We start from the raw sequence: 15225 nt of genomic DNA, 5'->3' as shown, positions 1-15225 counted from the left end.
TATTCCATTTGCCTCGGCGCTCTTGGGAACGCCCGTGCCTCCGGAGCAGTGACTGAAGTGGAGCTAAGGACTTGGCACAATGCAGAGCTGCACACATTGGGTGACCTGTACAGCGAAGGCAAGCTGATTCCGTTCACTGCTCTAGTCGCTGACACGGGCCTCCCCGCTGGACAGTTTCTACTATATAATACACTACTACACTCCTTATCAAGGGGGTGGGGAGATTTAACGACTGCCCCTCCGACCCATCTGCTCATACAATACATACAGGTAATGGGACAGAACAGGCATCTGATCAAATGGTTCACGGAAGCTCTCAGAACGCACTGAGGAGAAAGCTATGGGGCATATGAGGTGTTTAGTTGGAAAAGACGATTGGAATAAGCGTCTGTATAAACTATATGGAGGGAAGGATGTGGGAGTAGAACAAGGAAAGGCCCTACGAACATTTTACTCTCTGCAAAAGACAAAAGACGTAATTATGGCTCTTAAGTTAACTAAAGCAACATGTCCAGACAACCTGCCAGCAATAATAATAAAAAAATAATAGCGATAGGTGGGCAGACCTTTTCTATGTCACCTTTCATAAAATCCTTGACTCTGGCTGCATCCCGGAGACTTGGAAAGGTGCAATAATAAGGCCAATCCACAAAAAAGATGACCCAACATATCCAAAGAATTATCGCCTAATTAGCTTGTTGGTCGTGAGAGAAAAAATCTTTGCAAAGTTATTACTGGGGCAAATGAAAGCATTGGTAGAGTTAAATAATTTGCTCCCTGCAGAGCAAGGGGGCTTTAAAGAAGGCCACTCAACAATAGATGGTTGCTTTAGTCTGTGGGCACTAGCAAAAAAGTCAATAGAGGTACGAGGATGCCTGTTCTGTTGTTTTGTGGACTTCCATGCCGCTTTTGATCAGGTGGACCAAAATTTGTTCTGGGATATGTTGAAGCGGCTCGGGGTTGATGTCGACTTACTTTTCTTACTTCAGGGGACTACACTCACAAACCTGGGCCCAGGTAATCTTGGACACTGAAGGAGCACTTTCTAAGAAGATACCTGTAAAGAATGGGTTGCGACAAGGATGTGTCCTGGTCCCGTTATTGTTTGCTATATTTCTGTCTGATTTGCCAGGGTTACTGAAGGCGGTTAAAAGCCTTTCCCCAAAGATGGATGGCACTCATATCTCCTGTTTATTATACGCTGATGATTTGGTGATAGTTGATATGACAGAACTGGGGCTGCAAAGAAAATGGGATACCTTTTACACTTACAAAATTCAAAAAAACTTACAGTACATTTGGACAAAACGAAAATAATGGTGTTAGGGAAAAGAAAGAGGGATTTCTCTTGGTTCATGAGAGCTGATAAAGTAGAACTAGTTGATAAATATAAATATCTAGGAATGTGGTTTGATTCTAAACTTATATGGAAAGAGCATATTGAGACATTAAAAACCACAGCAGTAACAGCGGCCAGGGGTTTAAAACAATTTAGTCGAAAGTATGGAGGTCTGTCCCTTCGCCCAGTATTTTCTGCCTTTAATGGTATGGTGCGCCCTCAATTTCAGTTTGGGGTGGAAATTCTATCCCTTGCTGGGAAGCAGATTTTGGATGCAGAAGAAAGCATATGAGTAAAACGATTGCTCTTGCTCCCCCCCACAAGTATGATTCAGGCAATAAGGGTGAAATGCCAAATGAAGGGGGGAAGCTACCAGGGAATGCAAGCAGGATTGAAATATTGGCTGAGTGTCTGATGCGGTGTTTCCCAAAATCGCAAGACTATGTTAAAGGGAAATACAGGCAAGTGAGCTGAACTGGGCAGCCCAAGTGAGAGGACGGCTAGAAAAGATCTGTGCCTCTCTAGGCTTAGCGTCTACACAGTAGCAAAGAGAACAGATTCCAAAACAGGAATTGCGTGCTGTGGTTAATAATCGGGCTAGAGAAACAGATCTAAGGTATCTGGAAGGAAAAATATACACCCAGTTTATGTTGCATAGCTGGAGAGTGTCTACTGAACCCAAAATCAAGGGATGCACTGTTAAAATTTAAGGTTGGGCTAAACCCTTGCTATATGGATCAAAAAATAAAAACGGTAATTAGAGATGAATTGGGCTCATATACTTGTGGCTTAACACATCTTATTGTACTGCCTGTGGTTTTTAGATGCACTCAAGAAGTTTTTAAAGCCAATTTAAATGGAATATAATATTATTAATCGGGTTCAAGCTCTTAACTTTTTGGTAGATATGAGATTTTTAAATGTGACTTGCGCCTTAGGCCGATTTTTAAATCGAAATACAAGGGGTTTTAGAGGAATGATACGAAGTAGCATTGCATGAATTGGTAGGTCGGGTTACAGAAATATTTTTAAATATCTTAATATTGAGTCCTGAATATGATACAGTAAGTAGAGATGGAATGAGGAACCTAGACTAAATTCCACTTTTATTATTTACTGAAGAAGTTATAAGTCGGAGTTAGAAGGGTGAAGGTTTCCTCAGTGTACCCTCAATGCTAGGCTCTAAAGGGAAGCACTGTCACTATATTAAGAGTTGTTTCTTATTATTAAATAGCAAGAGTTTTATAGGATTGATATGGGGCTAGGGTGTATCTTGTACTGAAGGAGGGGATTACATTTATGATTTGCTAGGAATTTCTTATGTTAAATTGCTTGTTTTCATTTTAAAATTGTAAATATCTGAACATTATTTTAGCTCTTAGAATGAATTTTATCTCAGAATTATGTTTATCGAAATGCAGTGTCTTACCTTCACAGTCTTATGTATTGTATTTCTTTTATGTTCTTTTATGGCCGAAGAGCCAAAATAAAGTAAAAATGACTGACTGGCTGTATAGTTTATGAAAGGCTCAAAAACTACAAATTAAATTGATTCCCCCTAGTAGATGCAAATCGGGAGCCAAAGCTGTGCAAAAACACCCATTAAGTAAGCATATCATGCTCTCAAAAGTTATGGCGATATCCCCAAAAATATAACTTTGTCCATATTTATAAAAAGCTTGCAAAACCAACATGACAGTTTCCTATTTTAATTGGTAAGGGCAATATATCACACTTTTCCACCTGTATTTCTATGTGAGCAAATTTGTGCAACACTTTGTAGGATAACCGCTTGTGTATATACCCTTCCAGGTGAGCTCCGCTTGCAAGTGTTTTATGGTAAACAGCCAGCGGCAGCTATCGCCAATCAAGGATGGTGCTGCAGGAGGAGGACGGGGGGGACAGGTGTTGGGGGGATTAAAAAAAAACAACAAAAAAGTATCTGCTGCTGCTGCTCTGTCCCACACGCTGCCGGTCCTGATGCCGGCTGCTCCCTCTCTTCCCAGGAGTCACCACAGGCTCCCAAACCAGACACTGCTCTCAGCAAGAGAGCAGTGTTGGAATTGGCCTGAGCAGGCTGGTCTGACGCTAGCTCAGGCGCAGGGAGCCTTCTCTCCAACCTGGCTGTGTAACACGGCTGAGTTGGAGAAATCTAAGTGTGCATGTCAGTTTGGTTGGCCAAATCAACATTCGCACTTTACAGTGCCCATCACCCCTCCTCCCTGTGGCCCCGCGTGGCCCTACATTCCAAGCGGTCAGAGAGACAGCAACAAAAAAAATGATAATAACATTGTATTATTATTATTTTGTCATGCCTGACTGAGCAAGGTGGGCCCGCTCCTCTGCTTTTACGGAGGAGCCGCCCCTGGAAACAGCTGAAGAACCCATGGTGACAAAACAGGATGTTGGATACTAAACTCTCCTGGGCCACTTTCATCACTTAAGTTGAATAATTATTACGATCACGTGCTCACCAAAGTTTACACATTGCCAGGACCATCTCCAAATCTTTCTTTTTTTTTTTTTTTACAATTCATATTTGAAAACCAGATTAGCAGCCTTTTTGCTCCCCTACCAGAATTACTGAGTAGAATGGTCATCCATGAAAACTTACATGAAACCTTTCATGAGTACATTCCAGTGATTGATGTACACTGTACCAATAAAGACTACTTGGCAACTTTGTACATTGTATTCCTCGGAATCAAACCAATTACGAGAAAGACCAATTAAAAGAACACACAGACCCAAATGAGGTCAATATTTTCCTGGCCTAAGAAGCTTATCAAAAGCCATACTGGAACCAGCCTAACCTGAAAAGATGCTTTGCTTTCTCTGGCGAGCCATAAATTAATGGCTGGATATTGAAAGAATTAGCAAGGCGGAAAAAATGATTTTTTTGTTTTTATTTTAATACTGGTCATACTCAAGGTAAATGCTTATAAAGGAGTCAGTCTTAAGAGTACCAAGCAAAAGAAAATAATGGGATACATATTTCCATCGGTTTCAGCAAATACGGATAAACTAGCATTTCTTAATGAAGTACGAAAAGTAGAACTTGCCCATTCCTGCAGCAATGACAGGCAGGGGTAGGTCGTAGGTGTAAAATATGTACGACAGGATCAGAAAGTCAATGTAGCTCCGGTGACTCGGTAGCAAAACAACTGGATGTTCTTGAACAGCCTGGGTCAACTACGAACACAACAAAAATACAAGCTAGGGTCAGAGATTAACAGAGGAACATGTTACACTTTTCACATGATGGCCACTGCTAAAACATATCAGGCTACATGAAGTTAAAGCACATAGATAGCAGTCCTGGAAGCGTGAGATCAAAGTATCCATGAACATTAAAAGGCGCATAAAGCACAATCAGCCAACTAATACTAAAAAACAGACAACACAAGCACAACAAAAAAGTGCTTAAAAGAGGCAAGAATCAGAATGTTTGTTTATTATGCAACAACCTAATCCATACTCGCTGCAGCATTAAAGGACGAGAAACTCAAGAGTAAAACAAATGTATTTCCCTACAGAATAAAGTTCAAGCCTCAAAACATTCCTATTTAACAGAGGATTCTACACCTCAACAGGATATTAAAATGCTGTCAAGGAAGCAAGGACATTCAAATTAATGACAATATAATTAAACAGAGTCGCTCAAAGCATTAGGAATTGAAAAAGACACACAAAAGCTAAACTAAGCACACCATTCCAATTAAAGTATAATTCTACTCTATTTTATACAGTTAGGTCAACACTGCTGCAGAGTACTTGCCCTTTGAATGCCTTCTTCGTTTACGCACACCTTCTGGAAAAGTCTTTTAAATATTTTACTTAAACTCAAGGCAAAGAGACGAACAACTCCAAGTCGAAGACTGTGGCCCATTTCATCCAGGATTTCAGAAGCCTCCTCCTGCAGGACATCATACGATTCGCCTGTTTCTTTTGAAATCTAAAGGGAATTTGCAGAACAAAAATCCTTATTTAATACAAAACAATAAGGGTGTATACGAATAAAAATGAATAGTAGTTCTGGTAAAATACATACTGGGTAGTCGGCAAGTAAAGTGTCACAGGTGTGTAAAAGTAGAACAAGGCTTAAAGTGCTAGATTTGCACGTAAAGGCAGGAGAACGAATATTTATATTTTGATAATATCCACTCCCATTTAAAGTTTAGCAGATTATTTAAAAGACACAGACAATCTTTTAAACAGCTATCCTCCACGTTCTGAAAAAGACACTTGCTGCAAAGTTGAGAAACTCAGTAGTTATAGTTCAAGTCAATAATTAGTTAATACCATTCTTTTGTGTATGATTACTATTTGCTTTTTTGATTAATCCTCAATCCCAACATGTTTGCTCACTTAAGAAGCATTTTAAAAAGTTTGGTGAAGATTATTTGCTGTGGTTACAGAGCGAAACAAGGAATATGTATACCCATCCATCACTACAAACACACTCTTATTAGGTTGAGCGTGCAAGCACTCCGACATGTTTCGGTGGGCTTTTAACCATGCACATCACTATCACTCGATCATGGGCTTGCCTTTCAAAAATCATTTGTTATCATTGGTAAATGCTTTACGTTTGTCCCTCCTCGGGGCAGTTTTCTTACCGCCTTGGCCATCAACCCAGTTACATGGATAATTGCACTTTTGCATATACGTCTGACTGCAAGCAAACTTCTTTTTCCTTTTGTCTCTCTCCTTCAAGTTCATGCTCATGGCGGCCTTGACGCTTTGAATCGGCTCGCTTATAACAACTGTTTTACTTTTCATTTTCAATTTGTGTGTCAAGAAAAATCCAGTTAGGAATTTACAACGCCAATAGCTCTAACTCGAGCAAACGCGAGACTCATTGTATTGCAAATGCTTGTATTTTTTATTGGTGCCACTCTAAAATAAAAATCGTAACATACACATACTAGATAGATTTTACATATCAAAAATTAAATTAAAATCACTGATACAAGTAATATATGGATTACCACAACTTATTAAACATTCTACACAAGGTCTACGTTAACAGATGTAGTTTGCAGCATACCTTAATTTATCAACTTTGTAAAGCACCTGTTCGTGGTTTAAGTCAACTTGCTACGCTGCTTCTGCTCAAAGGGCCATAAGTCATTTCTCGTTCCCAAAAACCTTGTGCTTGTTTCTAAAAAAAATACACTGTACTCTACCTCAGATATGATTGCGTAGCAATGCACAGTTACACCACGGTGTGAAATAAATAGTCATACTTGTTCCTACATTCTTATCAATATTTTATTCATGAGAGTCTATTTATTCAATCAACCCTTTTCAAATTAAGGTGTTTTATTATCTATCCTCTGAACTGAAATAATTAACATGTCTGTGATCACTGATAAGAACATTTAAAAGTCTGTCTTGGCTGTGCTCCACTCAGGACCTCGAGTTGCGACAGTCTTCAAATGACAGGTTGTCTTACACGTGTAGTACAGTAATATTGTAATTTGAACTTTTGGGATATAGTATCAAGATACCTGCTATATCGGTCTACGTACTTCTCTCTATATTACCTCCTAAAGTCCTTTTTGTGGGGGCGGGGAGGCTTTGATAATTTATTTAGGAGATGAGGCCAATGATCAGTAGTGAGTAGTGGTTGCACATCTGAAATTAAAACCAGATCCAGCCATATTTGTTTTATTCATCTGATCATGAGCTCAGGATTTTCTTTTTTAAAGCGTTCAAATATGTACCCACGGAAAGCATGGTTCTCGGGAAATTCAGTTCCCATAATGTTCACTAAGCCCCTTGCCTACACCTGTCTTGCCTCAATCAAGCAGCCTTCACAAACTAACAAAATGAGGAAATGATGCTGGTCAAATCATCACTAGTAATTGTTGCATTTAAGTATGATGTCAGGATGCCCTGGCATTTGTGGTTGCTAACTACTAGAGTGTTCTTGATCTAGGATTCTAGAGTTGGTGGCAGTTGGAGCTGTGCCGGCCAGGGGTCTTATGTATCGACTTGATGTCTACAATAAACTCTGCAAACTGAAGTACCGCAGACAAGTTACTTAACTTCATAGCACCTAGTCTGGTAGAGACTATCTAGCCACATATTCCTTACCTCATTATATTCCCCAGGGGCCAGAATAGATCCGGTACCCCTGCACACCAGTAGGTGGTGTCATTCGGCTCTGCACCAGAGTCGTTGGCATCATCCACGCCAGAATATAAATGAACGGTACCTATATACATGCAACTCTGGCATGCTGACTTAAGTTAATTTTGCTACTTTCCAGGCCAGGAGCGCAGAACTTTGATAAGAATTGACCACTGGTGTGAGATCCTAAGGCTCTGAGAGGGGTCTCCCTTACACTGCAACCGGCCTGGAGAGCAGGAAGGATGGGAAAACTGGTAAGGAATCTGTGGCTAGATAGAGTCCCTACCAGATAAGGCATTACTGAAGGTAAGTCATTTCTTTATTTGATGGAGACTTCTAGCCACAGATTCCTTACCTTAGAATAGATACCTAAGCAATACCTCCCAAGAAGTGGATCTGCAAAGCCAATTTAAACCAGAAAGTCCTTCAGGATAGAACCGGGGAAGTGCCCATCATGACAGACCTGACTGTCTAGACAGTAGTGGTTAGTAAACATGTGTAAATATGCCCAAATTGCTGCCTGACAAATGTCCAGGCCAGGGACTCTGCAGACTAATGCAGTGGTTGCAGACTTGGCTCTGATGGAATGAGCACGAAACCCTCTAACTTGAGATGGTTCGTTTTTACACAACCTTGGACCCCAAGAAGAGTCGATCCTCCACCCGTAACTCCTTTGTGAGATCAAGTTAGAATTACAAGGTAGGCAGGGTGATGCTCTGGCCTACATGGAAAGGAGTTACAACTTTCAGAAGAAAGGAGGCACGTGTCCTGAGGAGCACCTAGGGTGGGCCGAGAGTGTCTGCAATTTGTTAACCTTCCTGGCTGATATAATAGCCACTAGAATGGCAGTTTTGATGACCAATAGCAGAGGAGGGCAGTTGTGCAGAGGCTTAAAAGGTGCACAAGTTAAGGTTTGAGCAAGGTTTAGATCATACTGGGGCATGATGAATGGTCTGGACGAAAAAGTGTTGCAACCCTTTAAGAAACTTAACCACAGTAGGTGACTTGAATAAAGAACATTGGCCCGACAACTGCAAAAATGCTGAAATGGCTGATAGATCATCTTTAACTGTGCAAAGAGCTGTGCCCTTGTTGCCAAAGATAGAGCAAAGAGAAAAACATTCGCGAGAGGCGCATAAAGAGTTGATGTCTTTAGATTCGCACTATATCACAAACTTATCCCAACAACAGGTGTATAACGATTTGGTGGAGGGACACCTGGATGCTACAATAACATCAGAAACCTCAGGAGGAACGCCAAAAGCTGTCAACTGTTGCAGCTCAATCTTCATGCATGAAGGTGAAGGATGTGCAGGTTCGGGTGCAGAACCCTCCCCTGTTGCTGCAACAGAAGCTCCTCTTGAAGAGGCAGCTTGATCGGGGTCCAATGGTCATGCTCAACAGCTCAGAATACCAGACTCTCCATCCCTAATTTAAAGCCACAGGAATAACATGGCCCGCTTATTCCTGATATTCTTGATACCGATGGGTAGGAGTGGTATAGGCGGAAAGGCATGCAGGAAACCGAAGCTCCACTTGAGACAAAAAGAATCTCCAAACGAGAGTCACCTTGAAAACATCAGTGCTCAAAACTACGGACTCTGAGCATTCTCAGCAATGGTGAACAGATCTAGCAAAGGATCCCTCCACTTCTGAAAAAGGCCTTGCACCACCTCCATTGTGGAGACTCCATTCATGATCCAATAGGCATCTTTAGGTGAGTTTGCCTGCTCTGGCATTCTGAGAGGGGGGCAGGTGTTGAGCCACCAGGGAAAAGCCCTGGCGTTCCAGCTATGTCCAGAGACACACAGCCTGTTGACAAAGGGTCCATGACCCCAACCCACCCTGTTTGTTGTACTGTAGTGCCACTTGGCGGTGGTGTTGTCCGTGAGCACCTACACCAGCCTTCCCTTCATCAAAGGAGGAAAGGCTTTCAATGCCAAGTGAATCAACTGAATCTCCATCAGGCTGACGTGGAGTCCGGACTCCACCAGAGACCAGAATGCTCTGATCTCCACCTCTCCCAGATGGCCACCCCATCCCAGATGCGGCACATCTGTAACTACAGTCATCTCTGGTTGGGGAATGGAGAGGGGCCTGTCACCGACACAAAAGCAGTTTGTCAGCCATCAGATCTTTTCCCCTGAGATCTGGACCATGTCAGAGAGATTCCCCTGAAGCTGCGCCTACTATGACTTCAGGTCCTACTGCAGAGCACGCATATGCTAATGGGCCTGGGTTACAAGCAGGATACTCGAGGCCATAAGGCCCAACAACCGAAGGGTCATTCTCACCGAAGTCCAGGATAGAGTCTGAAACATCAGTACCATAGCCTGAATATCCTGGACTCGATGCTTGGGAAGAAAAGCCTGAAACTGTCTGTATCCAGAATAGCTATGATGAAAAGGAGCACCTAGGAGGGAGTGTGGTGTGACTTTAGCACATTGAAGTGAGTCTAAAATCTTCACTGTAGCCTGGTGGTGGGAAACAACTGTCTAGGGTGAGCCTGCCTTCAACAGCCCATCGTCGAGCTAGGGAAAGACTGGAAACCCTGAACTCCACAGATGTGATGTAACCACCATAGTCACTTTTGTGAACACCTGAGGGGTTCTAATAAGGCCAAAAAGGAGAACGGCAAACTAAAAGTGCCTTTTGCCCCCATGAGCAGTAGGTAACATCAGTGGGCAGGCAGGGCGGGGATGTGGAAATATCTGTCCTGCAAGTCCAATGCTACCATCCAGATTCCTGAGCAGACAGAACTCTGCAAGGATTTTGAATTTCTCCTTTTTCAGGAAGAAACTGAGCAGGCGTAGGTCTAGGATAGGAAAAAGGCCTCAGTCCTTCTTGGGCACCAGACAGTAGAGGGACTACCAAACCCAACCTACTTATGATGTCTGCACTATATCTATGGCCCACTTGGCCAAGAGAGCCAGCACCTCCTGATGAAGCAAAAAGGTATTTTTCTGTCAGCTGACTAAGTGGGTGGCATGGATGGACAGGTGGTTACAAAGAGGAGGGAGCAGCCCATTTGAATGATTTGCAAAACCCAACAGTCTGGTGTTACTGACCACCAGTGGTGCAGGTGATCGCATATCCTGCTCTCCACTGGATGCCCATGGTGGTCAGAGGGGTTTGGAGGCTGCAGCTGCCAGGGCGATGGTAGAGTGCCCTGACATCTGGCTACCTGTCCCTAGTGGTATATGGGATCCACATACTCGGCCACAAAAAGTCTGGGAATCATGTTGGCTGTGGTATCCGGGAGGGAATGGACACTATTGGAGAGCCACTTTACTTGGCCACAAAAGAGGTGGAATGTGGATTAGGGTTGACAAGGGGCCATAGACAAGCCCAATGGACATAGCGGTAGCTCCACTGTCCTTAAAGCACTCCAACACCAAGTATGCTTTCTCTCCAGAAAGACAAGATCCATCAAAGGGCATGTCCATAAGCAAGGATTGATATTCCCTGAAAGGCTAGTGGTTCTCAGCCAGGCGTGGTGTTGCAAGTCTATCATGTACAGTTCACATAGTATATGAGCTTTGCATTGTCTCTTCCATCAGCAATAGCTTGGGAGAGTATGGCTTGGGCCTACTACGAAACCATAGGCAGCAACCGAATCCCAGACTGTATGGGAATATCAGCCCAAAAGGAATGCAGTGATCACAGACTGCAAAGCAAGGCTAGCGTAAAAGAACATTCTCTTTGCAAATGTATCCGGCCTCCTGGATTACCTATCAAGTGGAGTGGAAGGAGGCGTGCCGGAGTTGACTCTAGAGGTGGTGGCGTAGACCACTAAGCTCTCCGGGGTGGGTTGCGGAGTAAGGAAACTGGGGTTCTCATGAGCAGAGCAATGGAGGTGGCAAATAGTCTTATGCACAGGATCCCCTTTGACATCCTGAATAGGACGTCGGTAAGAGCTTCATTAAAGGGAAGCAAAGCTCCGGAAGGGGCTATTCCTGGCTGAAGCACCTCTATCAAGATGTTCGTCTTGACTGCCGCTGACGGTACCTGAAGGTCCAAGACTTCAGAAGCCCTATGCACCACCATAGCCAAAGAGGCGCCCTTCTCTGTAACCACAGTAGTAGGAGAGACCAAGCTAGTGTTGGGTGACGTGTCTAACTCATTGGCTTTCGCCAGTTTCTGATATCAGTTGTGCTTATTCTCATCAAGGAGATGTGGTATACATAAGGATTGTCAGACCTCTCCCATTTGTCTCCCTCTCCAGGAATGTCCAAGGCAAAAAGCACTGGCTCCAAATGACAACAGGAATAACGATAGGGACAAAGTCACCAAGGGGTATTGGCACTGAAATGGGCGCTGAAAAAGGTCTCTGTCTTGCAGGCAGTTCTGCTCTGCAAATAACATGGGATCAAGGGGGCCCAAAAGGGTAAACCCGCCTGCAGGATCCAGCGGGGGACCGTCATGAGCTTGTGGGGCCTGAAGGCACTCCACGAGGGTCGGGCCAACCAAATAAGATGTGCATGACCTCAAATAATTCTTTAGGCTAGGCAGAGGTTGCTCCGGCTCTGGGAAAGTCAGGGAGGCGCAGACAGGACCCTAACTCAGGCTGTGCCGAAGCTCCTGTGCCTCATCAGTAGACTTCGAAGGGCCTGGCGAAGTCAACAACCTCTTCGACTTCTTATGTTTGTGGGACTTACCTGATGTCTTTGAGCAGGACTTACCCAATGTCTTTGAGCAGGACCATGATCACCAGGTGTGGCCCCTGAATAGCCATGGACCCTTCAGGGCACCCGGAATCCTGAGCATTGCAGGGCTGTCTTAAGTCGACCAGCGAGGACCTTAAGGTTACATGGCCTTAGTATTTCACACCAGTGGTCCGTTCTCATAGTGACTCCGCACTCCTAGCGTGGAAAGTCATGAAAGTACCTGAAGTCAGCACACTGGCACAGACGACGCAAAGCAAAACGACACCACCTACTGAGGTACTGCTCAAAAACTTACAGATCCAGTCTGACACCTGTGAAATACTCTAAGTTAAGGAGTCTGTGGCTAGATGTCTCTATCCGATATGTCTTTGCTTTCCAAAACTGGTGACCAGGAAGGGATCTGAAGACATCTAGGCAGCTCATTATCAATGTGCAATGAAGTCACCCCGGAGAGTATTCCTCGCCTGGAGAATAGTAATTTAACAACAATGGGCATGCAATGGTATGTTTGGAGCCAACTTGTGTTTCTGCCTAAAGTTTCTGCCTTTCTAGATGAAATAAGTATAACATGACTAACTGAGGGCCAAGTACTAACAGTGGTTGCTGTTTCATAATGTACGACTGTGAACACATTTTCTGATTAACCACGCGTTTCGTTCTACCTAGCATGAGCGGAGCGAGTTTGGTCACGTGCTCGGAGTGAAGCAAAGTAGATCACAAGAGCAGTTTGAAATTAACCATGCACCTATTCAGCAGGAGCGGAGCAAGTGCAGTCACTCGCCTGGAGAGAAGCAGTATATGCATTAATTGCATGCATGTTAAATTAAAATAAAAGTATCCCCTTTTGACAGACCAAGGGAACTAACCGTGCTACCATGAAGAAGCTGATCTAGTAGTACACGTGAGGGAAGACTTCCTTGCTCCATTTCTACTGACGCTTCACAATGGTGATTTTAAAGGATAGGAGTGACTTTACATAAGGCAATCAGTAATTAACTAAGGGTTGTCATCTTTGGGTGAGTCACAGAAATAGGACTGCAGAGAGCTCAGCTATTGCGAATGCGTATGCAAACAACTTTGACGTCGATTCCATTAGACAATGGTGACTACTTTGTTTGTTTCTCTTAGTTTGCTGTGTTAAGTACTTTTTGAACATGTTTGGATATACAGTTCACAAACAACTGTGAAGTGGACAACCGTAACTATGTTTACAATTTTCCTTTACACAATGGTGAATACTCTGTTGTGTTTATACATTTTGAGTATGTCTGCACAAGTGTTAGAACCTTTGCCTATTTTTATTTTTCCTTAAGAACCCATTTGCCAGTTATGTCATCAGAGGACTAGCAAAAAGTTCCCTGAGACATTTTTAGAAGCCATATGTAGTGATGTATTTATAGCCAAATAAAAACTTGTCATTTTGAAGCCTAATTTTGGTGTGGAGGGCCGAAGAGTATTTAACATTACCTGTATGAAGCGGATGTTAAGTATGAGATGAGTTTGAGCATGCTTTAAGGGTGTTGGAGGAAAACTACAGAAACAACAAGCATAGTAGTGGAGGCAAGTTTTTTTTTCACATGCTCAGTTGGAAGGTGAAAACATTGAGCAATATATATCAGTTTAAAGAACGTTCACAATTTCTTTTAAGTTCATGAATTTACATGAAGAGCTCATTAGAGATCAAATGATCAACAGAACCAGTAATGTTAAAATTCAAGAGAAGTTGTTGGGTTTAAAAGACCCATCTCTAGGAAAAACTATCAATATTGCTTGCCACATAGGAAACACTTCTTATTATGTGATGGAGTGAATTTGTTCAAAGTGAAGGGAAGGATTTGAACGCATAATACAATTCTGTGGAGGAAAAAAACAAGGTAGGTGAGGGAAAGGGGTTGACTGAAAGGTATGGCGTTCCTAAGAAAAAACAATGTTACAGATATGGAACTGAAAGACACTTATCAGGTTCCAATGCAAGCTTGGCAGCCAAAGCAAGGTGTTCTAAATGTAAAAATTTGGGACATACTCCAGAGTGTGCAGAGTGAATGGAATAAAAGATAGAAAACCTAAAGTAATTTGGGTAAAAGAACAGAAAACTGTGGAAAGTGATGACAACGTAAACACTGATGATGAGGAAGCATAAGTGTTAGTAGTGTGTGGCGTGGAAAGGGTTGAAGTAATGTGCAAGTTGAATCTTATTATCCACCAAGTGTTTAGGTAAAATTAGAGGTAGAAGTTCGCATTTAGGCAGATTTGTGTGGTCCCTATACCTTAATCAACAGATCTGTGTGGGAGAGCTTGAATGTTATTGGGTTAATTTCAACAGACGTTGACCAGAAGGGTATTGTGGAGTCACATTGCTAACTATAGGTTATTTCAAGGCTGAAATCAAGTACAAAAGCAAGAAGGCTTCACATAAAGTGTATGTTGTGGAAAAGGGCAAGACTTTGTTGGATTGGAGGAAGTAGCATGCCCTCGTGATGGTTTTAGATCCTAATCATCCAGATCAGATTTTGCTTACTACTCAAAGTGTGGTGCAGAAATGGAGTTATAAGTATCCCAGTTTATTTGCCAAGAAACTGGGGTGTTTGGAAAGGTATGAGCATCAAATAATCTTAAAGAAGGGAGCGAACACCCAAGGTGCATAGGGTTCACCATGTTCTATTAGCTTTGCAAGGGCAATTAAGAGAGGATTAAGACAGTTTGTGTAAGGCTGGTATTATTGAGCCTGTAGAATCTTCAGGGTGGTTCAGTCTGATTGCTTTGGAATGTATATCCAATGGGAATTTGTGCATGTGCTTGGACCTTAGAGATGTACATGACAGCATAAGGCTGACCGCCATCCTCTCTCCCATATCAATGAAATTATGAATGTGAGCTGGGCCAAGTGTATTTCTACCTATATTTATAAAGCACGTATCATCAAATACAAATTCATCCTGATTCAAAGCATCTTACGTTACTCCTGATGGTACATATCAATCTGTGCACATGACATTTGGATTGGCTTCAGCGTCGGCTTTTTATCAAAGTGTGATGCAAGGTTTGGTATGAGGTTTACTCAGTGTTTTGTATTTTTTTTCA

At 42.7% G+C, this 15225-nt stretch overlaps 1 protein-coding gene across 4 annotated transcripts in view; it reads right to left on the bottom strand.

Moving 5' to 3' along the window:
- The window catches only part of GNPAT (glyceronephosphate O-acyltransferase), a 443941-nt gene that overhangs the window by 374024 nt on the left and 54692 nt on the right, over positions 1-15225 (bottom strand). For all 4 annotated transcript variants that reach the window (XM_069235014.1, XM_069235013.1, XM_069235016.1 and 1 more), the window contains exons 3-4: positions 5118-5294; positions 4402-4531 (exon numbers count right to left, since the gene is read on the bottom strand). In XM_069235014.1, coding sequence (XP_069091115.1) covers positions 4402-4531; positions 5118-5294 — 307 coding nt within the window. The remainder of the gene's footprint in view (positions 1-4401; positions 4532-5117; positions 5295-15225) is intronic.

The sequence above is a fragment of the Pleurodeles waltl genome, chromosome 5 (assembly GCF_031143425.1).
Source record: "Pleurodeles waltl isolate 20211129_DDA chromosome 5, aPleWal1.hap1.20221129, whole genome shotgun sequence".
Taxonomy (NCBI): Eukaryota; Metazoa; Chordata; class Amphibia; order Caudata; family Salamandridae; genus Pleurodeles; species Pleurodeles waltl.
Note: the sequence above shows the minus strand (reverse complement) of the source record. Positions and strands in the feature narration are given on the sequence as shown.